The sequence below is a fragment of the Typopeltis vanoorti genome, chromosome 1 (assembly GCF_054136105.1).
Source record: "Typopeltis vanoorti isolate ZY-2024b chromosome 1, IOZ_Tvanoo_1.0, whole genome shotgun sequence".
NCBI classification, from domain to species: Eukaryota; Metazoa; Arthropoda; class Arachnida; order Uropygi; family Thelyphonidae; genus Typopeltis; species Typopeltis vanoorti.
Window position 1 is genome coordinate 63398165 of NC_143549.1, and position 25836 is coordinate 63424000.

Genomic DNA, 25836 nt, shown 5'->3' on the forward strand with positions numbered 1-25836 from the left:
TTCGTGAAGCAACTATGATTCACTTTATCAGGAGATGAGTGAATAAAAGGGAGAGTTATGCTACAAACGTAGCTAAAGGTAAAGATCACTATGTTAAATATTTAAAATGACTAACAATGGAATGTGGGCGCAACTTAGTGGTTAGTTACGTGCGCTCAACAAGATTTCAAATCTTCTTAGGCCTCCAAAACCTCCCATCGCCCACTCAAGAAACTGTGTGTTCACAAGATCACCTGTACTTGTTGTGGTTTGTGTTATGTAGGATAGACAGCCAGATCAGGAAAAAATATACCATCAGAATACTTTTAAGGACATACAGAAAAAAAACGATCATTGGCCGTACATACAACAAAATGCAAATACGAAGTAATTAGGTAACGAATTGAAAAGATTTAAAACATCTGGCTCACGTCGACACCAGCAGTGTATAATTAACCATCAATTCGTAACATGACATGTACACACGTATTCAATTAGTCTTTTGGTTAATCATTTGACATGGTCATCTTTATCTGCTTATGGCTTAATTCTCTTCACTACTATTCCTGACATAGTGAATCACAGTTGTTTGATGCAAGTAGGGTGTTAAATAAATATATTTTTAGTACCAGTTTGTTCTATCTTACCCTCTCGGCAGAGTGATTAGCATCACTGCTTCACAACCAACAAGATACAGATTTAAACCACATTGTTAAGAAAGGTATTTCCACCACCCTGGTTATTGGAAGTCCAAAGGAGTTTGAAAAGGTTCCATGTTTGGTTTACAGAGCAAGGTTTCCCGAACAGAAGTAATCCCAATAATAACTGTTTGTGTGCTCAGCTCTTTTAAGTGTAAGCAGCCTTGGAACGTGTCTGGGTCTGGTTTTATCTATCCACCGCAGTTGACTACACGGTAGTATATGATTGTAGTATATACCAAAGCAATATACGACTTTTTTACAACTTGTCGAAGTGTAAAAGAGTGCACAAAAAAGCAACCATAGATGCAAATATACAATGGGACGAAGAACAAAAATCAGCAATAGTAGAATAGACATTGATGACCTGTTACAGAGTGGACAGCCAAAACACCGCATCAGACAATATCCATAGGCAAAATGATAGATATTTAATCAACAAAAATTGGTAAATAACTGAAAAATCATGACAGTGAAATTGACCATTCATTAGAAGAAGTAGTAGTCCAGTCACATTGAACCAGATCAAGATCAAGATAAGATAAGGAATCGTGACGTGATTGATTGTTTATACGATTACGTCGTGTGTGACGTCATGAGATTGGAATGTTAGGAATTTCCCTGGGGGAATATGTGTCAGTGACGTGAGTTTTTGTGTTTTGGTCTGCGTATGGAATTATGGTTGATGGTAGAGATAAGGATTCGTGTTGTGATTGGTGGTGCACTTCTGAAAAGATCAAGATCAAGATAAGATAAGGAATTGTGACGTGGGTGTGTTTTGTTATCAGATGAAGATACATGATGTCATTTGTTAGTTGTAAATAAGTGACATTATTGTTTTGAATGGAAAGTAAGATATATTAGTGGATAAAGAATCGCAGTCGTGATTGGTGGACTTCTGACAAGATCAAGATCAATATAAGATAGAATCGTGACGTGTGTGTGTGTGTGTGTGTTGTTATGAGATATAGATAAGTGACATCATTTGTTAGTTATCAATAAGTGACATCATTTGTTAGTTATCAATAAGTGACATCCTTTGTTAGTTGTAAATAAGTGAAGTTATTGTTTTGAATGAAAAAGGGTGATATATTAGTGGATAAGCAATCGTGTCGTGATTGGTGGGACACTTCTGACAAGATCAAGATCAAGATAAGATAAGGAATCGTGACGTGGATGTTTGTTATTATAGATTTTGGAATGTTTGGAATTTTGCTGGAGCCTTCATCTGTCAGGGATATCACGTGGTGAGTTTGGTTCGTTTATTGCATTGTGGGTGAGAGTTTGAGATAAGAATCGTGACGTTATGTGTTTGGAAATTTCTGGGGAACATATGTCTCTGTGAAATCACATGGTGTTTTGGTTTGGCTATGGAATTGTGAGCGATGGTTTGAGATAAGATATCTTGGAATTTTCCCAGGGTGACACACATTCGCCATTGTCGTCATGTTTTGTGTTTGGTTGTCTATAGATGGCTGTACTAATTTTCCAATATATTTTGGGGTATTTCTTTCCTGTTAAAAGATGGCAATTCTTAGGGTTTTCTGAATAATTTAATTATATGCTAATGCCACACAAAGATACAGTTTTTTTTTTTCTTCTATGGATGGCAGTACTAATTTTCCAGTACATTTTATGGGTATTTATTTCCTGTTAAACAGTGGCAATTCATAGAATAGATTCGTGATGGCGCTGTGTTTAGGAATTTCTGAATAATTTAAATATATATGGTAGTGGTGTCCCTCAAACATGCATGGTTTTGATTTGCTCCAAAGTTTTCATTATCAGTTGGAGGTGACATTACTAAAAGATTATTGGCAAATGACAACCTCTTTTTAGAATTAACGTTATCTTGTTTACAAATGTTTCGGTAATGGTGTGTATTTTGAAAATAAATGGAGACTTAAAAGGTCACAATAACTTTTTGTATGCAGTCTAGAAATTCTAATGATAATTTAAATTTACTTACAGTTTTCCAGAATGATTATTCTTAATGCAAATAGATATTCCAAAATAGTTGAATTTTTATCCACACCACAACACACAAAAACACAGTCTTGAAAGAACGAAATTTCTGTAATAAACTGAAAAGCTATTTGACTTTTGTTCCTTAGATTTTCTATCTGATTGGTACACTGTTAATTCCTTAGCATTGGGTCATACGATGTTTCTGATGTGACTAAATGTTTTTAGCATTCACATGATTCTGCATTGTGACACACATATCCTAAGTAGTGTGTTTTTCATGAGTAATATCCAGCAGCCAGTGGTAACTTCAAATCGCGGTATTGACCTTTTTCATAACTCATATTCTCTCTTTGATGTTTTGCACGGTTTTATCAGTTCAGGGAAGAACGACTGTTTCTCTAGTGTAACATTTTTACGACACATATCCTAAAATTATTCATTTCTGATTAAGGATTTAATACAGTTATTGTTTTCAAGTAGATGGCTTGTTTGTTTGTTTACATTTTGTGTAGCTAGGAAACTGGAATTTATTTCAAACAATATTAGCTCAGTAATCTCTCTTACCCGGCACGAATTTTGTTGTATGTAGGTGAGAAATCGTGTGTTTAGGTTGGAACTCTTCGTTCCCATGGGAAATTATTGCTTTAGTAAATTAATGCTTACATTTATTTTTTTAAAATCAATATTGACTATTAATTTTACCTGCCATTCCTTGTGCTCTTAACCTATTTCTGTAAAACTGAAATGTATTTATTTTATTTATTTTTTACTTTAGCATTAGTAATTTTAAGTAACAGATATGCGATAAACAAGGTTTTGAACTCGCCGTAGCATTTTCTTTTAGAAATTTCTTTTGCTAGCACAAAAAATAAATAGTTATTTCTTATTATGTCAAATGAATATTAGCTCTGTAATATATACTTTGTTAATTTCTAGGTTACCTTTTATTTGACAGCAATATTATTAACAAATTGTATTTACTGAATCTAACATACAGAAATTAAATAAAGTGAAAAAGACAGTATTTTTTTTCTTATTCTCCTGCTTTAACATGTGCGTATGATTTGCCACTGGTGCTTATGTGTAATTCATGTGATTTGACTCCATGCGGAATTTCAAAACAAGTTGAACTATATGGCTACTAAGTTAATTAATATTATTTTATTCCTTGAACTCTTTGGAAAATGTTAAGAGTGTAAACGAAATATTGTGAAATATTTTTTAGGTAATTACATTTTTTTCGAATTTTTCTCAGTGAAATACTTGTAAATAGTATTTCAGCCAAATAAAATATGCATTTGTAAACTTAAATGAACAGAGATGTGTGCTTTTGTTGTGTTTTTCCATAGTGAATTTTTTACTCAGTTATTCTGATTAGAACTTGATATTTAAACCCACAACTTTATACCTTAATGCAATTCTGTTTAATTATTTTAAAAAAATCACTACTGTGAAATTATTGCCAGGAATGGGGAAAAAGTGTTGAAAACTGATATCCGTGTATTGCTTATTTTAGAAATTGTCTAATGCTACATATTGACATTGTTAGAGTTATCTGAAAACAATTTGTTCACATAAGGGAAAATCCGAGCTCTTAGAATTTGGTTGTTTTACAGAGAGAGAGAGAGATAGCAGATAATTAACCCAAACGTAACTTTAACTCTTAAAGTTTGGTATAAAAAATGTTTGTACTCTCCAGATAACACATATAAAAATTTTACCTTTCCCTACACAAAGTAAGATAAAAACACACCAAGAGTACATCCAACAGTATGTGAAAACATGTCATTGAGTTATCTGTGCAAAAGTTTAATTTTTGAAGGAATGGTCAGGTCATGGCATATAGTAAGTGTAAACAGTACTATAAGAAAAAACCATAGAGTCGAGTGATTTTGGACTTAAGGTAATCATTCATCCACTGCAGGTGCTGTTTTTGTGTTGTGGTGTTTTGTGTTTGTTTATGTAAAAATAACAGGTGAGCCACAAAAAAACTTTGAAAGTTTCTTTGTGAAAAGTTCTAATTGTTTAGAATTTTGTAACAGAAAGTTAACATAAAATATAAGATCAGAGCTAATAATAATAATAATAATAATAAATAACTATTTATTTGTGGTGCCATATGAAGTAATCTAAGAAGAAGAAGAATGAAGGAAAATGTATATGAAAAATTGACAGTGGGTGAAAAATACGAATTTTCAGTTATCATTGGAATAATTGATTGCCAATTTCTTTTGAATAAGACTTCAAATTTATTTCCTAAAGAAATTTTATTTCTGATGGAATTATTGTAAGATATGCATTGACAAAATCACCTTGTAGTTGGAAAGAATTACCTGAAAGAGTTAAAAAACAGAATTCTTGGTTAATAAAATATAACCATCAGCTGAAGTGGGAAATTAGTTCACTATCGGACAAACTAAGAAATTGGGTGATAGAATCAACATGCAAATATCAAATATTACTGGCCAAAGGAAGAGAAAAATCAAAAACATTAACGAGGTTAATGGGGAGGCCTGTTCTTGATTTAAATGAAATTGGATTCCCAAAATGTGAAAAGATAACGAGTACTTTTAAATGATTTTGGAAACATAACGAAAGATTCTGTGCTTTTAATAATTCTCAGAAGTATATATATTGGTTTCAAAAAAATAAATATGCAACCCTTAATTTTACTACAGTAATAAATTCCCAACGATCACCAGATAAAAATTAATTTTCAGATGAGGGTCACATTGTCAAAAACCACATGATGGCAATTCCACAAGCATGGGAGGAACCTTTGAACAACAGTGCAAATTTAACAATAAGAAGATTAAGGAACAAAAAAGAGATTGTATTTTTCACGTTATTTATTTCTGTATGTTAGATTCAGTAAATATAATTTGTAAATAATATTTCATTCAAATAAAATGTGTAAAAATTTAAATGAACAAATTGGATGTTGTTGATGTGTTATACAAATTTAAATAAGATCATAACATTTTTTCCTTGTGAAATTTCATGCCACAAACTAACCAGCGACTTTTTTTGACTCAATGAATTAAAAGTATTATTTGTACATGCACGCCCTCAAATATTTCAAGAAACTGTCACCTATTGGAAGCAAAAGGAATAATCGGATATTAAATTAATAGCCAGAATTTTAGTGGAGAAGATTTCACCTGAAAAGTTATAATATACTGTTAGAATTTGGCTATTTTACAGAGCCATTAGATATTTTAAACCCACACTTTACTAAAACTCTTAAAAAGATTCCTGTAGAAAAAAGGTATCATAGTGTGCAGATAAAATCAAGTAAATAAACATGATATATCAAATAATTTGATATATCATGTTTATTGGAAGAGAAAATAAAAAAACATTAACGAACTTAATAGCCATATAGTTCAACTTGTTTTGAAATGTCATATGGAGAAAAATCACATGAATTACACGTAAGCACCAGTGGCAAATCATACGCTATAAACATGAGCGCAAATGTTAAAGCAGGAGAATAAGAAAAAAAAATTCTGTCTTTTTCACTTTATTTAATTTCTGTATGTTAGATTCACTAAATACAATTTGTTAATAATATTACAATCAAATAAAAGGTAACATAGAAATTAACAAAGTATACATTACAGAACTCATATTCATTTGAAATAATAAGAAATAACTCTTTATTTGTTGTTCTGGCAAAAGAAATTTCTGAAAGAAAACATTACAGCGAGTTCAAAACCTTGTTTGTCACATATCCTTTACTTAAAATTACTAATGCTAAAGAAAAAATAAATAAAATAAATACATTTCAGTTACAGAAATAGGTTAAAAGCATAAGGAATCACAGGTAAAATTAATAGTCAATATTGATTAAAAAAAAAGTAAATGTAAGCATTAATTTACTAAAGCAATAATTTCCCATGGGAATGAAGAGTTCCAACCTAAACACACGATTTCTCATCTACATACAACAAAATTGGCGACCAGATAAGAGAGATTACTGAGCTAATATTCGTTTGAAATAAATTCCAGTTTTCTAGCTACACAAAATGTAAACAAACAAACAAGCCATCTACTTGATAACAGTAACTGTATAAAATCCTTAATCAGAAATGAATAATTTTAGGATATGTGTCATAAGAATTTTACACTAGAAAAACAGTCGGTCTTCCCCGAACTGATAAAACTGTGCAAAACATTAAAGAGAGAATATGAGTTATGAAAAAGGTGAATACCGCGATTTGAAGTTACGATTGGCTGCTGGATATTACTCATGAAAAACACACGACTTAGGTTATGTGTGTCACAATTAAAGAATCATGTGAATGCTAAAAACATTTAGTCACATCAGAAACATCGTATGACTCAATGGTAAGGAATTAACAGTGCACCAAATGGACAGAAAATCTAAGGAACAAAAGTCAAATAGCTTTTCAGTTTATGACAGAAATTTCGTTCTTTCAAGATTGTGTTTTTGTGTGTTGTGGTGTGGATAAAAATTGAACTATTTTGGAATATCTATTTGCATTAAGAATAATCATTCTGGAAAACTGTAAGTAGATTTAAATTACCATTAGAATTTCTAAACTACATACAAGAAGGTTATTATAATATTTTAAGTCTCCATTTATTTTTAAAATACCGTTTGGTTTTATCTCTTCATGTAAATTAAAAAAAAATCACCATTACCCAAACATTTTTAAACAAGATAACATTAATTCTAAAAAGAGGTTGTCATTTGCCAATAATATTTTAGTAATGTCACCTCCAAGTGATAATGAAAACTTCGGAGCAAAAAAAAACGTGTATGTTTGAGACATACCACCATGAAATTAAATTATTCAGAAAAGCCTGAACACAGCCACCATCAAGAATCTCTTCTAGGAATTCCCACTCTTTAACAGGAAAGAAATTCCCCAAAATGTATTGGAAAATTAGTATAGCCATCTATAGAAGAAGAAAAAAAAGTGTATATTTGAGTGACATTAGGAAATTTAATTATTCAGAAAAGCTCGAAACTCGGCTGGCATCACGATTTAGTCTAAGAATTCCCACCCTTTAACAGGAAACAAATACCCCAAAATGTATTGGAAAATTAGTACACTTATCTATAGAAGGAAAAAAAACTGCATGTTTGTGTGACATTAGCATATAATTAAATTAGTCAGAAAAACCTAAACACGATCACCATCACGACTCTACTTTAAGAATTCCCACCCTTTAACAGGAAAGAAATACCCCAAAATGTATAGGAAAATTAGTACAACCATCTATAGACAACCAAACACAAAACATGACGACAATGGCGAATGTGTGTCACCCTGGGAAAATTCCAAGATATCTTATCTCAAAAACATCGCCCATAATTCCATAGCCAAACCAAAACACCATGTGATATCACAGGGAGACATATGTACCCCCGAAATTTCCAAACACACAACGTCACGATTCTTATCTCTAAATACCACCCACAAGGCGTTAAACGAACTAAATACACCACATGATGTTCCTGACAGACGAGGGCCCAGAGAAATTCCAAACATTCCAGTATCTATAATAACAAACATCCACGTCACGATTCCTTATCTTATCTTGATCTTGATCTTGTCAGAAGTGTCCCACCAATCACGACACGATTCCTTATCCACTAATATATCTCCCTTTTCCATTTAAAACGATAACGTCACTTATTTACAACTAACAAATGATGTCACTTTTTGACAACTATCAAATGATGTCACTTATCTACATTTCATAACAACACCCACCCACGTCACCATTTCTTATCTTATCTTGATATTGATCTTCTCAGAAGCATCCCACCAATCACGACACGTTTCCTTATCAACTAATATATCTTCCTTTCCATTCAAAACAATAATGTCACTTATTTACAACTAACAAATGACGTCACGTATCTTCATTTGATAACAACACACACCCACGTCACGATTCCTTATCTTATCTTGATCTTGATCTTGTCAGAAGTGCACCACCAATCACAACACGAATCCTTTTCTCTACCATCACCCATAATTCCATTCGCGAACCAAAACACAAGAACTCACATCACTGACACATATGCCCCAGGGAATTTCCTAACATTACAAACTCATGACGTCACGCCCACAATGGCCTCATCAAATGAACAACCAATCACGTCATGATTCCTTATCTTATCTTGATCTTGATATTGTTCAATGTGCCTGGACTACTACTATCACAAGTAACTTCACTGAAATAAAGTGTGAACACGTTAGGTGATGCAGCAATATGGAGGGTGTCCCAAAATTCACGCAAGAAGTAATTTTGATAGAAAACACAGGTTTTTAATTTAAAATTGTAATTTCTTATTCATTCATAAAGTATACAGTATAAGGTTATGCATGGTATAACATATCGGGTAAATGGCCTTCATGAGTTTGCTGGCACATACACACTCTTTTGTTGAAATTTTCCATGACCGTTTTGTATAAATGTGGCTGAATTTCGTTGATACAGCACTCAATTTCCTCCTTCAAGGAGTGGATGGTCGTGGGCTTGTTGGCATAAACCTTAGACTTCAAAAAACCCCAAAGAAAAAAGTCCAACGGCGTTAAGTCACATGATCTGAGCGACCATTCTGTTCACCAAATATGGGAAATTACACGACCAGGAAATGACTCATGCAGTAATTGAATTGTTTCTCGGGCTGTATGGCATGTGGCACCGTCTTGTTGAAACCACATGTCGTCCACATCCATATCTTGCAATTTAGGCACAAAAAACTAGATTATCATGTTGCGATAGCGAGCACCATTAACTGTTATTGCCTTACCAGCCGCATTTTCGAAGAAGAATGGACCGATGATGCCTCCAGCCCAAAATCCACACCAAACAGTGACACGTTGTGGATGCATTTGTTTCTCAACAATCACTCGTGGATTTTCTGAACCCCAAATGCGACAATTTTGTCGATTAACGAAGCCATCATGATGAAAATGAGCCTCATCGCTGAAGATGATTTTGTTCGAAAAATAAGCATCCACTTGTTGTTGTTCCATAATCCATTCAACGAACTCTCTTCGCTGTGTGTGGTCAGTAGGCTTCAGTTCTTGAGTCAATTGAACTTTGTAAGCATAAAGATGCAAATCTTCCGTGAGAATACGTTGTAGAGAGCTTCTCGAAATGCCCAATTCAAGATCACAGTGCCGAATTGATGTTCCTGGACTCTCAGCAACACTCTCACGAACTGCTTCGATGTTTTCTGTTGAACGACTTGTTGAAGGACGGCCAGAGTGTATAAGATCACTAATTGATCCAGTTTCCTTGAATTTTTTAATTAATCTTTTCACAGCTGATGAAGTTAAATCACTATTCCGGCCATATTTTGTACGAAAATTGCGAACTGTAGCTGCCAAACCTTCATTATTTTTAAAATATTGCTCAACAATGAAAATGCGTTGTTCTTACGTGTAGCGCTCCGTTTTTAATAACCCTGACCTGTCAGCTGTCACGCTGTCTTTTTTTTCTCGTTGGCAACACTTTACCGCACAAATGGCGCTAAATTTAAATCTTGAGTGAATTTTGGGACACCCTTTACTAGCAAAATGAAACAGACAAGATGGAAAAGTTTCTTCATTTATCGATTGCTTTAACCTTATCAAAGGTAAGGCAAACTTTTCTTCACAATATTTTACCTGGAGATGAAAGTTAGGCGTCCAAAAGTGCAAAACACTTTTTTCCTTCCTTCTTCTCTTAAAGTGCATACTGACTGTATTTTGGTACAACAAAAGCGTTAATCACTAGGACTGTAGGTGAGAGAACAAAGAAATTTACAAAGCTATGCGAAATCTATGAGAAAGTTGAAATAAAGAATAAATAGTTTTCGTGCCGAGAAACAGCCTTTCTTTTGTAACATAACAACGAGAGGCCGAACACGAACGCATTCACTTCTACAACTGTCGAAGACATCGGATTTCAAGTTGTAGAACATCCTCCGTACAGCCCAGACTTGGTTCCATCGGACTTCTGATTATTTCCTAAATTGAAGGCACACCTGTAGGGTAACCAAAGCAACATGAGAAGTTTATTATGACAGCTTTGAAAAACTTGTTACTCGAATGGAAAAATAATGTTTTTAATAAATAAATAATAATTCATCTCATCTTCTTTATACCCTCTTTTACCTTGCGGTGTCGAGGGTCCATTGATCATCGGACCTCAATCCGTTCACAGGATAAGGTAGTCAGCCCTGTACCCCGGTGCATCCTATGTCCGTAATGTTGAGTTCTCAAGGCCAGTTTGCCTGCTTTGCAGGATGAAAAACCCTAGAATAAACTGAGGAAAAAACCCTGCTGTCCACGCCCAAGACTGGCTAACTTGGCTATGGCTGAGGAAGATCCTTCAGCTGCTCACGTCACCGACGGGAATCGTACCTGGGACACACTCCTTTCCCACGCATATGGTTGCGAAGCGCACAGCCACTAGGCTAACCGCGCGGACATTAATAATGGAAGGAGATTTTGTTCAGAAATATTGTATGAAAATAAAGTAGGGAATGAAACTATCGTTATTTATTATTATTATTATTATTATTATTATTATTATTATTATTATTATTATTATTATTATTATTATTATTATTGTATTCACATAATTGATACACAGTCAAAACAAGATATCATATAAACAAAATTTTCAGTGGTGATACAGAACAATTCAGATTCTACCCAAGAATCTAAGAATAGCCAGTGAGGTAGGGTCGCAAAATATGGACTGTTCCAAGTAATGCTGTTTTTTGTAGGTCATATGGGGTCAATTCAATGATGTTTAATTACTGTAAATAGTTGAATAGCTTCTTTCAAGTTGCACCAAGTGCACCGATAACTATTGGGATAATTTTGGTGTGTTTAAGCCACAGTCGGCCAACTTCGATTACCAGATCTCGATATTTAGTAATTTTTCCAGTTCTTTGTTGATCACTGGGTACTGTGATATCAATAATACAAACTTGTCGATGTTCAATAATTGTGATGTAAGGCCTGTTGTGTTCCAAATACCGATCGGTTTATATTCTAAAGTCCCAGAGAATTTTTGCTGTTTCGTTTTCCAATACAATCTCTATTTTATGCTGCCACCAATTATCAGAAGTAGGAAAGCCATATTTTTTTGCATACATGCCAATGAACTATTTTGGCCACTTGATCATGGCGGTATTTATAGTCAGTTTGAGCTATTTTGCCAGGCACTGATTACATGTTCTACAGTCTCATCTTTCTGATCGCATAATCTGCATTTGCTGTTATTATTGATGTTCAAATTTTTTATTTTGATTGCATTAGTTTTAATGCCTGTTCTTGAGCTGCTAGAATAAATACTTCTTTTTTTTTTTTTAATGTATCCGTGTTATAGCCATTACCATGTCTTGTTCCCGTCAACTTTGTCCTCAGTATCTCGAAGAAATTGGCCATGCAAAGGTTTATTTTTCCTGCGCACATATCGGTTATTTTGTTGTTCCTTTTTTGTAATCGGATTTGTTTCCTGTTGCTTTTAGAAGGCCCTCTTGTGTAATTGCTTGAAGCATTGTCTCAGAGCTATTGTCGATGTAATTTCTTAAACCAATTTCTTCTTCTTTCACAGTCTGTCTCACTTGCATCAGACCCTGTCCACCTATTCTCTTCGGTAGGTACAACGGGTCAACATCACTTCGTGGATGTAATGCATGATGTATAGTCATTAGTTTTCTAGTTTTGCGGTCCAGTTTGTACAGGTCTTCTTTTGTCCAATTTATTATGCCAGCTGTGTATCGGATTACGTATAGCCCAAGAATTCATTACATTCATTACTCTAATTGTGTTTAATCCATTTATTTTTGTTTTCAGAATATTTCTAACTCATTTGATGTATTCTGATGCTGCATGTTGTTTAAATTTCGAGTGGAGAATATCATCGGCTTCTAATATTCCTAGTTATTTATAGTGTTCGTCAGCTGAAATTGCTTTTATATATTTCTCTTGATCAAAATTAAAACTGCTAGTGTCATTAATTTTTCCTCGTTTAATAGATAAAATTGCGCATCTTTCTAAACCAAATTCATTTTGATGTCCTGACTGAAAATACGAATTGTCTTCAATAAAGAATCTATTTGCAGGGCCGATTTTCCATATAACTTCAGGTCATCCATATACAACAGATGGGAGATTTTAATACTACATTTAGGAATTTCATAACCAAGTTTTGTGTTGTTCAGAATCATAGATAAAGTTATCAATGAAATGTTGAAGAGCAATAGCGACAAGGAATCACCTTGGAAAATTTCACGTTTAATGCTGATATCTCCAAATCGTTCATTATTCACTATTAATGTTGTTTTCCATGAGTTCATAGCAGCAGCCAGAAACAAACATATGTTTTTGCTAATTTCAAATATATGTGTAGTGATTTTAGGATCCAGGAGTGTGGGAGCGAATCGAATTCTTTCTTGAAGTCTATCCATGCCATGTTTAAGTTAGTTTTTCGTCTTTTTGAGTTTCTGAGAATCATTTTATTAATACGGATCTGGTCTTTTGTTCCTCTAGATTTTTGAAAATTGCCTTTTTGTTCAATAGGATAAATCTGATTATCTCATAAGTAGTGGTATATGGAATTTGTTATGGTTCCGGTGAACAGCTTAAGCATAGTTGGTAGGCATGTTATTGGACGATATTTACTTGGGTCTGCACCCTTACAATTATCTTTCATGAAGAGAAAAGTGCGCCCAGATATCATCCAGTCTTCCACCGAGCTCGACTGCAACAAATAATTAAATTGATCTGCCATTCCATCATGTAGATTGGTTAGATGTTTTAACCAAAATCCATATAGTTCGTCTTTGCCAGGTGCACTCCAGTTTTTTAATTTTCTAGCTTGAGCACTGACCATTTCTTTAGCGATAATGACATTTTGCATTTGTTTTTGTTTCATTTCTAATTCTATTTCCGTAATCCATGAAGCATCATTATTGTGTTCAATAAGATTATCCCAGATTGACTTCCAAAATTTGAGTGTTTCTTCTTTTCCTGGTGAATGATGGTTTGCATTTTTATTTCTTTGGAGAGACTTAAAGTACTGACGTTAATTCTGTCGAAATTGCATATTTTGTACATATTGGTTTATTCTTGCTTCATATTTTTTAATTTTCTGTGCAGTGATTCTTTGTTTTAGCTCTCTGGAAACTTTAGCAATTGTTTTGTTGGCCAGATTATATGTGTTAATCAGTTTGTTTTTGATGTTATTATTTTTCAGCCGTCCTTCTTTAAAACCCTTTAAGTTGCTTAGATCAGTTCAAAGTTTGTTGACCTTTCGTTCTAACCGGATTTTCCATGGTGCAAATTGTTTCATCCTCGGTTTTTGCTCTTTCGGTTTGCAACCAAGCTTCGCTGAAATGATATAGGCTGTGCTGTATAGGATATTATTTGTTTCCTTTATACTGTTGGTTGTGATGGTTTCAATTACAGCATTTGCGTGATTGAAACCATCACAACTAAGAGGAGCTGTTTTAGCTTAGATTGTTGTAAAGCTTTTAATGGTGGTAGTCTTATATGGTCATTTATGGAGTTCATATGTTCCAATATCCCTGACTTCATTTTACACTGCACTTCTGTCAAAACATTCTGAAGTATGTCGTCAGCTTGATGTTTACTGAGTTGAATTCCAAAGTTTGATGTAGCTACCTCCTGATGATTTGCTGTTACTGAAGTTGTTGGTTCAGCACGTGACTCTTGCAGCTCAAGTGAAGTAAATATTTTGTTACGGAAAATGAAATTCTTTTGGTCCATAAGTCTTTGTTCTGTTATTGGAGATTATGGGAATTTTTATTTCCAAATTAAATGCATACGCTTTCTGAAACCTCGTTTTTCTGATGTTGATCTGTAAAAACATTTCATAACTTCTCTGTTTTCTTCTACAGTCCATTTTTTACATTTGGTTTCTTTCAGTCGCTTTTCAACTTATTGCCCTGATTGCCCAGCAAGGAAAACTAGGTCCTGTTTCAATGATGCAGTCCTTGGTGACCCGGGCGTCGGCTGATCCGGTATGGATCTCTTCTTCCTTTTCATCATTAAGATGGGGGATGGAACACTGTTAGTCTTTATAATTTCAAAATTATTTTTATTTTTCAAAATAATCTCCCTCAAGTCTAATGTGTTTATTCCAGCGATGCTCCAGCGCCATTATCCCGTCCCTGTAGTGGTTCTCAGTAATATCTGCTAAATATCCCTCTACAGCTGCAATCACCTCTTGATTCAAAGAAAAACGCTGAACCAACGAGGAAGAATTTTAGTTTTGAAAAGAGATAGACGTCAGAGGGAGCCAAATCTGGGGTATAGGGTGGATGTTCCAGCAATTCATAGTGCAGATCCCTTGATTTTCTCATTATCAAAACAACTTTTGTGAGCAGGTGCATTGTCCTGATGAAAGATAATTTTTTTCTTCTACAAACCGGGTGTTTTCTGACGAATTTTTTCGTCTAGTCTGATTAAAAGATCAGAATAATATTCCCCGGTTATTGTTTTACCCTTTTCAAGATTATTAATAAATAAAATGCCTTTAGAATCCCGAACAACCGATGCCATGACCTTACCTGCTGATGGAACCGACTTTATCTTCTTTGGCTCTGAACAACCGGCTTCTGTCCACTGTTTTGACTGCTGTTTGGATTTAGTGTGTAATGGTGAATCCAAGTCTCATCCATAATAATAAATCAGTGCACAAAATCAGTTTTATTCTTGTTAAAACGTTCCAAGCACTGTTCAGAGGTTTTCTTGCGAGTGCGTTTGTGATCTGTCGTGAGGAAGCGTGGCACCCACCTTTCTCAAAGCTTTTTCGTTTGCATTTCTTCATGCAAAATATATCCTACATGTTCTTTTGAAATGCCTATAGTCTCAACAATACGATATATAGTCATTCAATACCATATCGTGCACTTGATCAATGATTTTTGGTGTTGTTACACTTTTTGAACGTCCTTCACGCGGATCATCTTCAAGGCTGGTGCGGCCACGTTTAAACTCGGCAGCTCATTTCGTAATTGTTGAAAACGAAGGAGAAGAGTGCCCATAAACTTTTATGAACTTCGAATGAATTTTGGTTTAGGTTAAAACTTCTTTTACAAAGATTTCATAACAGCACGATACTCAATTTTATCCATTCCAAGGGATGCAGAAAATATTTTTGCTCCAGACAGCTGTATAAAACAAACCACTTGATAGAACGACTTGCAATTTCACACAGATGCTTATGACAGATGTACCAACTTAGAAACAAAAAATCTTGCCGATAGTGTTGCCATACATGTATGTGGTCGAGGCCGAGAACGCTTCGCACAACTCTCGTAATTATTATTATTATTTTTTTTTTAAATTCTGTTTCCATTTTTCTGTTTTTTTAATTATTCTGTTTTTTAGTGTTTTCATTTCTATGGTAACGTTTAACTGTTTTAGCTTAACTTAATTAAAAGTACGTATATAATATAAAAAAGTATAATTTTAACTTATGCATTTCACTTCTTGTTTCAGATCTATTAGCTAAAACTAGACATATTTAAACTTTTACATTATACTTTTATTTCTATATTAGTTCGATTGTCGTCATGACGACAGGAATATTTATATATTCTTTTTCAATTAAATAGATGGTACACCTATAGGTGCACCATCTCTCATATGAAGGTTGCAAGGTTTTTTACTCTCGAAAACTCGGGTTTTTCATCTCGCATACAGGCAAATCATCCAAATAACACACATACACGATTTACTGATAAGAAATGAATACTATTATTGGATTATAGATTGTTATGGGTAGATAATTAATAATCGTGTTTTGTGTAGATGGAGAATTAATTTTCTCGCTGGTGTACCCTCCCGAGACGAATTCTTAGACCTGTCACACAATTATTTTTAGAAGGTTTATGGTTTATTATTATTGTTATTATCATACACAGTATTTACATTATATACATTTCTGTTCTGTTCTGTTTCACGCTTACGCGTAGACTCGCACCGTACCATGCAGAGTGTCGAAACCAAATCCGACGGAATAGAGTGATTAATCCTTATTCTAGTAGTATCCTATGTCTGTACACTGCGCATATTCTTCCGGCAGGTTTGCTTGTTTTGCGGGTTGAAAAACCGAGTTTGCAGGAGGGGAAATCCTTTCTCTTCCGTATGGGACCGGCTAAGTTTAGATGACAAGCCCTAATAAAGCTTTTTTTTTTTTTTTTTTTTTCATAGACGGAATTCGAACCTAGGTCTTTCCAACAAAGGGCGTCGTGGAAATCCATTGAAGTACAGATATTCATTTTTGATAAATATCCATAATAGTAGTAAATTTTCTCACTATTGCACTGCTCTTTTCTTTCTTTCTTTTTTTTTTTTTCCTGGTGACTTGTCTACTGACATTCTTGAAGCTTGGATTAAATTAATCGGAGGAGTGGTGGTTTCGTAGTGTTGATTCAGTAACCCAAAACACATGACTTTTTGGTTTAACTGTTTATATATATTTGTGTCCTTGTGTTATTTGAGAGTATAGTACTTCATTATGCTTAGGTGGAGTAAAATTCGTAAAATTTTCCATTTCGCTGTGATATATATATAAGTACTCTTCTCAACCCTCTATAAGTCTCACAGTTTCTCCTATCGAATGAGAGTTTGCTGATCATCAGACAGATAAATAAAAGCTCTGGATGTCTTTTCCGTAGTGATTGTTATATTTACATGTCTATGTGATGTAGTTTCTTGACTGTGGCCTTGTTATCTGATATGTTGTCCTGATTATTCTATAGTTTGGAGTGAAATAGTTTAAGTATGAATGTTTAGTGGCATAAGTGTTTTACCTTAAACATTTTGTGTTCTGTCATTGTGCCCCATATGTCACATTCTCTTTGTTCCCATAAAATGGGCTTTATCATTTTATATTGCAACTATTGTAATCTGTTTTTGGTGCAGAATGCGTGTGTTGTAACTATGTACCAAGATATATTTGCACGGTGACAATATCTCTACAGTAGATAGTTTATATAGTTATTCCAACTTAGATCAGTATCGAAGTGAAGTCCGAAGTATCGTGTCGTATTGATCTCTGTGACAGTTTATGTCGGAGTACAAATGTCGGATAGTAATATGCTTAGTTTCTATGGGTTAGGTTGGATTTTTCAATATCACTAGCTTTTTTCCCTTTCCTTTCAGAGTTTTTGCGTATGTTGTTTTCGGTTAACCAGGTGGTGACCAGATTGTCTTGTTGCATGATTGTTTAGGCCTTGTTTGCATCATTATAGATAGACACTATGGCTCTGTCAGCTTCGTATTGGAAAATATTACTTTTTCAAGGGAAGCTGGTTAGTGGTGTGCTTGTATATGTCAAACAGAACTGGAAAGAGACCAGCATCTTGTGGGACTCCACAGGTTACTGGTAACTCTCTACAGTGGACTGATTTATACTGTGCTTCCTATTTTCTATGTTCATTTTGGACCACATGAGTAAGGGTCCTTCAATTCTAATGTGGTTCAGCTTGTTCAAAAATGTTTTATGTAGAACAGAATGTGTCATACGCTTTTGATAAGTCAATAAAAACACTAACCTTATTCTATTTTTATTTAACGTAGCGTTTATTAGGCCATTGAAATATTCCAGAATCATTGTTGTTCCTTTAATATTTTGAAAACCATGATCTGGAATTTTTCTATATATGTGAAGAGTTTGTGATGTACAATGCACTCCATAATTTGGTTAATAACTAAGAGTAAATCTGTAGTTATCACCGAAATGATCCTTACTGGCATAGAAACATACATTCCCCACACTATTATCCACAAAAGCCAATTTCCTGGCTTCACACTTTGTCTTTAATGCACGAATAATTGACCATGGTAAATATTTCCCACAACCATTCCACATATCAAATACACAATTCCCCTATCGCCAGAAAGAGATCAGAAAAATACTTTCCAAAATCTACCGTCTCTGATGACATTCCTCTAATTGTCCTGATGTTTTGTGCACCAGAACTGACTCTTATCCTATGTCACTTGTATATACTCTCTTACTTCTGGTATCTACAGGAGATACCAGCGATCTCAATAGCAGATCTACTCACATATATCATCCATCTCTGGACAAATACCATGAAGAAGTTTGGTCAATCTCAAGTGGCTGCACTTGATGTCTCCAGAGATTTGTGCCAGACCGGGTCTGGCAAAAAGGCTTACTAAGCAAGCTTCCATCATTTGGTCTGTCTCAGGAATTCTGCAGTTGAATAGCCATCTTTCTGTTTGGATCAACTAATGCCTGGGTTCCACAAGGTTCTGTCTTTTCACCAACCCTCTTCCTTCTATATATCAAGACCTACTTCAGTTGACCTTTAACCCAATGCACAGTTTTGCAGAGGACAGCACACTGCGCTCCTCCCTTTCATTTGATTAACCTTACTCTACACAAATCACCTCAAATATATGTGTCAACCCCCACCGCCCTCAATTCTGATCTCTGATCCATCCTTCAATAGGGATCAGATAACCTCGTAAATTTCAATGCTAGCAAAACCCAGTTCTGCCTCATTTCTCACCAAGAAGAACCATTTTCTCCCAGTATTATCTTTGGCAACACTCAAATGCCCTCCTGGCATAAACACATCACACCCATTGCATTCTTAGCTTCTAAAAAACTAGGATTTCTCTTTCGCTCTAGATGTTACTTCACCCCTGAACAGCTGTTAACCTTATACAAATCACAAATCCGCCCAGCTATTTAATCTACTCTCACATTTGGAGTGGAGCCTTAAGAGCTCCCTCAAAATGCTTGACTCGATAAGAAGGAGAACAAATAGATTGATTAATAACCTATCTCATACCAATTCACTCCTCCTACTTTCACACAGGCGTTTCGTTTCTACAATATGTATATTCTATAAATATTTCGATGGCAAATGTTCATATGAAATAGCATCCATAATTCTCCCACTCAGTACTAAGTCCATTGGAACATGTGCAGCTGCCTCCCAAGATCTCTTCACAGTTACACCTTGAAACGTTTCTTTTCCTCCTCTTTCATCCCTGTTACTACTGAACCGTGGAACACTCTTCCCCCTTATGTGTTTCCCAAAGAATACAATTTACAGGCTTTTAAATAAAATGTAAACAAACTTCTCATTTCCCAACTCATTACCCGCCTATGGTACTAACGTACTATAGGTTGATTAACAACTTCTCTTGTAAGGGCTAACATAAAAAAAGACAAACTTATAACGTTTATTTTTTTGTGTGTTTATGTATGGAGCGATTAATGCAGTCATGCCTCTGGTGTTTACTTTGATTCAAAGATTTAATTTTACAGTTTAGAATCACGGGGCTTAGGCTAGTCGAGTATCTTTTGATATCTTTGGGTCTGATTATGTCTGTACCTGGTCCTTTGTTGGGGTTAATTTGAAAAATTGCAAATGACAGTTGTTCTTTTACTACCGATAATTGGGAACAATATCGCATTTCTAGTGGTCCTAGTGGAGAATATTGCTTTGTGTGGAAGAGGATTGTTTCCTGCATTTTTCGGACGGAGTTTACAAAATGGTGGTTAAAATCTTTTTGAGGAATTCAGATTAATTATTATATATGAATTAATCTGAATTCCCAAACATTTTAAATATATTACTTGTACTGTTATTTTTCTATTTATTTCTGGTTTACATCTGCACGGTTATCTATTAATCACGTGTTTTGATTTTTTTTTTCTCTATTGATAATTTTATATTCTACATTTGGAAAATCTTTCCAAATATAGAATATAAAAATATCATCTTTCTTTTTGTAAATCATTGCCTGTGTCTATTACCATCATCTACTTCTACGTATGTATTTCTGATAACCCATTCAAAACCGAGCAGATAAAATTTTGAATTAATGATACATTTGCACATAACTCTGCAGTGCTGTTAAATGTGAAAGTGATTAATAGAGAACTAATTTTCCATTCGCAAAAATATTATTTATGCAACTTACTTCATTATAGAGTTGAGCCAGTAATTTCAGGCACATTATGAAATACTACTCAAGGAAATGGGGAGGGGCGACTGGCATGATCTCCATAAGAATCGGGGGAAAAAAATACAATAAAATTTTGGAATCTGCGAAAGCATTTCTTTCCATCTCCAAAAGAACTATTGGAGACTATCTTAAAAATCTGTCGAAGACTTTAAAAATTGCTTAGTTATTTTATTTTATTTTTTAACTTTTCAAAAGGATTCAAATTAGAAAAACTGTAAAGTACCATTATTATTAAAATGCTAAAAACCTAATCATACTCTGAAAAACGTGCTTAAAATTTTCAAATAAAAGCATTACATATTAATGAGAACTGTATGTAGACTTGTGCTTTTTAACACGTTCGTTGCCAATCACGCGATATCGCGCGATGCGAGTTCTCACCAAACGGCCGATCACGCGTTATCGCGTTGACGTCGCTAACTAAATAAAAAAAAAAAAAATTTGGTCACCACACGAAATTCCAATTTTCAGCTTGGCAATGAAAGTGTTAATACTAAATTTATGTCGTGTTTTCTATTTCATTCTCCAGGAGCTGGCCGATCAACCTCATTTACTTATTGATGGCGTCAGCAGGCACGATATCGTTCAAGGAATTCTAGCAGACTGTTGGTTCCTGTCGTCGTGTGCCGCCGTAGCTCAGCGTCCAGATCTTATGCAGCAAGTAAGCCAAATGTCATTTCATTTTCGTAAAGCATTTCGAACGAAAATCGATGTATTTTACCAGTCAGTGATATAACGTACTTAATAAAGACTTTAGGTAAATATGGTCGAACCAATCTCTTGATACCATTAAATATTCATGAACAGTGACTTTTAGAATGGCGTGGTTGAAGAATATGTACAAAGAGTATAAACAAATGTTAAATTAAGACTAGGCGTAGCTAGAGCCTTCGCCGACTGGGACGGTCCCTGAGTTTCCCCCCGCTCTCAATACAGGCCAAAAATACTACAAAAAGTCAAAATGACGTATAGAGAAATAAATTAAAACACCATGTTTATTGCTGAAGTAAAACTTTCATTTCAACATTCTAAAATGTTATTTTTCTTGCTTTTCTGTTAGCAAAATCGTCGATGACATTGGCGAAGTCTATTTCATAGTAATGAAAGTAATTCTTAATCAAATTTTATTTAGAAAACTCCTCTCACAACTAGCAACACTTACAGCAATTGTGAGGAAACGTCGCAGTAGTATTACAATATTTGGAAATGAGTTCTCGAGACTGTATTTTAGAATTAACTGCAAAAGTTCAAAAAGGTTCAAAGTACCGCCCGGGGAGGACCTCCCCCCCCCTCCTCCCCCCTAGCTACGCCTCTGATTAAGACCTTTTTTTTCTGTTTCAGATAATCCCCCCAAATCAACCGCTCTATGGCGAGAATTACAAAGGAATGATAGAGTTCAGATTCTGGCGTTTTGGCAAATGGATTGCCGTCTACATAGATGATCTATTGCCTACTAAGCAAGGAAAGCTTATATTCTCTAGATGCTCTGATCCTAGAGAATTTTGGGTAGCATTGCTGGAAAAGGCTTATGCCAAGTGAGTATTAACGTTTTCATTTTTACTAAGGAAAAACTAGAATGCATCACAAATTTACAAAATTCGCAATGCACTCTTCAGTGAAAATAAAAACGTTTATCGTAATAAATGTTATTAGCATTATAATAAAATTCTAAATGTCAATAAATGATAATAAATGTTATCGGATTATCATAATAAATGTTATATAATTGTTACATGTAATAATGAAAGAGAGAGAGAGAGAGAGAGGGGGGAGGTTAAACTTTAGTTCGAAGAATATGTTAAACTTATTAAAATAATAATAAAAACAATATTTTTTTATTAATTCCATGCAAATTACTTTTACGAGAGAATCTGCAAACTTTTAGTCAATTTTTTGCGCTGTGATAATGACTTCTGATTTCAGACTTCATCTATTATAATAACGTCATAGCATTATTTGAAAATTATAGGGAAAATTTCGATTTTATTATTAGTTAATGCAATGCAATAGGAATTTAAAAATTATTTTTCTAAGATTTAATATTCCATTTTTTTGGCATCGAGCCAAAATGGCTTTACATTTATATTAGAGAAATTGGAGAAATGTTTCCTTTTCGTCTTCATACAATAACACTTATCGTTTGAAAAGTTAATTTCTTGTAAGAAATACGAGGTGAGGTTGGCGGAAGGGTCTGGGAAGTTCTGCTAAACACGTAGAACAAAAATTATATCAAAGCAACTGTTGGTCGATTGGTAGAGCTCTGCTACTAATGGCGCACGCAAAAAGTTAAGCAAGTTTAAGCGCGGTTAGTAGTTGGAAGGGGTGATTGTTCGCTGCTGTTGGCACACTCTCCCTCGATGAGTCTTTGGACTTCCTGGAGGTGTCACATAATAATAATAACCGCAAGAAAGAACGAGGATATAATAACATAAGTTATTTTCATAACTCTGCTACTAGTATGTATTTTCTTGTAGTTATATCAGTTGCTTTAATATAATTTTTGTTCTAGGTGTTATCAGAACTTTCCAGACGCCCCTCCTATAATAAAAGTCGCATCACTTTCTTTCCAGCTGGGCTATGGAAGCTTCTACTTTCAGTATTATACATCTTATATTATTTATTAGAAAAAATCTTATTCTACGTAATAGGTTTTCATTTTAATTCATTAATAATAATTACGATAATGGAAGATGGCCAATTAGCATTCTAATCTAATCCTGTGGCCTCCTCTTTTAAGAGGGTTGCAACTGATGAACAGTCCTCTTCCATGCCTCTCTATCTCTTTCTGTAAGACGTCCGGTCTTTGATGTATTGTCTTTCCATTGCAATCGGGGCCTTCTTCTTCCTCTCCTCACTTCTACCATCCCCTGCAATACTATTCTGGGGAGCTCTCCAGAAGAACCCCTCATCAAATGTCCTGCAAACGCTACTTTTCGTTTTTGAATACTAGCCCTATAGTCTCTTTTCATCTTGAAACTTTTAAGAACCTCTTCATTGCTCACTCTTTCAGTCCAGCTGATACGATCCATTTTTCTCAAGCACCACATTTCAAACGCATTCAGTCGGTCACTCATCTCCTTGTTGATCGTCCAGAACCTCCATATGTTCCCATGCTCCAGATCATTGTCTTGAGGAGTCTTACTTTTAACTGTTTGTTCAGATTTCTGTTTCCTAATATGTGGTATATTTGGAAAAATGCTGCTTTTGCTTTTTTAATTCTGTTCTTAATTTCATAATGAGATCTATTGTCATCATTATCCAACTCCCAAGGTATTCAAAACTTTTTACATTCTCTATTCTTTGTCCATCGTCTGTTCTTATACCTCCTTTCCATCTAACCTCTGAGATTCCAAGAATCGATATCTTCATTCTTTTCATTTTTCTGATCACATTGGCTATCTTCCCTGCTCGATACATTGAGTTAACATTCCAGGTGCCCATATTTGCATTTTCCTTGAGGTTCATCTTCTTATGTTGTGCCCTTACATCAGCTCCAGAACTTCCAGGAGGCTTTGATCCTGCAGCGTCATTTGAGGTCTGATCCTCCTGGGACTCCAACACAGATCTACAAACCCCCCCCCCCTCCCTGGTAGCATATTGCATGAGATCACACCCAGGGGTCCCATCTGTTCTTGTGCATAAATTCATTCTTCCGTCTTGACTTGTTCATTATTACTTGGAGAAAGAAAAAAATGTCTGCATGGTGGTTCTCCGTTGCCTTCCATGCAGCTTGGTGGGTTGGACATTTCCTTCCAGCCAGATGTAATGGTTATACCCCCATGACTCGGTATCTTCAACTCGGGTACCTTGGGATCGCCACTTCCAGTGCACACTTAGGTGTGCCCCTGGGGATAATTATCATTCACAAATAAGAAATTATCTAAAAGTCAGTGCAAAAGAACTTGTAAAAATATTTCTCATTGAAGTTTCATCAATTATATATATAATGCAATATGATTATTTAGCGATATACTTTCTGCATTAATAATAATATATTCTTCAAAAAGTAATGGCCATAAGAAGTGCAACTACAGTATCGGTAAAAATATTGCGGTTGCATATTATGGAATATCAGCTGCTGCTGCTTACGATTTTAAAAAAATCTTTGCAGAAATATTCAGAAATTATTATAAAACTCAGTTCCTATATTGCGGATTTTTGTAGTAATTTTATTCATTTATTATTATTACATACGGGCACCTCCATGGAGTGCGTATCCTCATCACAGGAGGTCCATTACATAAATATTAATATCAATTCCTGTACAATCTGTCATATTTTGCTTTGAAATTATTCACCCGCAAAGCACACACACAGCTAACTCTGGCAATTCATTCCACTCAATGACCACTCTCCAAGCAAAAAATCAGGTCTCCACTCCCTTACCACACTCTTACTTTCATGGACGACCTCTATTTTTCCTCACATTATTCATGTACTGAGATATTTCGTCCACATCAATCCTATAAATCCATCTAAGCAACTTATATGTCTCTAACATCTCTCTTCCCCCCTTATCCTTAGTCACTCGCTTCTGAATCTGCTCCACCTCGTCCCATCTCCAAGAAACTCAGGCGACTAGATCTGTGCGCAATAATCCAGATGAGGCCTTACAAAGTGGGATAATAACCCTCTTTTCTCTGCATGCCAGAGTGGTTTTCAATAACCAGGTTATCATATAAGTTGTTGTAGTCACTTTGGCAATATGCCCTCTGAATTTCAACTCCCTATCCACCAACATCCTCAAATCCGTGGCTTCATCAATTTCCTGGCGTACAGTCCCATCAACATGGTACACAGATAGTAATATTTCCACGCCAAATGCATAACCTTACACTTTCACTTTAAATTGACATCCATTCTTCTTTTCCCATACTGCCAGTTTATTTAAATCATCCTGTAAGATATCATCCTTATTGACTATTGCTCTGCCTAATTTTGCATCATCTGCAAACAACTGAATATTTTCTTTGGGATAATTTCCTATATTTAATGAACAAAAGTAAGTAGTAGTGGCCAAAGTGCAGACTCCTGTGGCATGCCACTAGCCAGAGGCCTTGTACAGGATTATGCACCTGTATAAATTACTGTCTGGTATCTCTCCATACATAGAGTGATCAAAATTAAAGTATGCTTGTTTAAGGCCTTGTGAAGCGCCACCC

General features: G+C 34.8%; 1 protein-coding gene across 1 annotated transcript in view; it reads left to right on the forward strand.

Annotated features, from left to right (window-relative positions):
- The window catches only part of LOC150110035 (calpain clp-1-like), a 106500-nt gene that overhangs the window by 15494 nt on the left and 65170 nt on the right, over positions 1-25836 (forward strand). Inside the window, exons 3-4 of the mRNA XM_090400915.1 lie at positions 21204-21335; positions 22016-22209. Coding sequence (XP_090257041.1) covers positions 21204-21335; positions 22016-22209 — 326 coding nt within the window. The remainder of the gene's footprint in view (positions 1-21203; positions 21336-22015; positions 22210-25836) is intronic.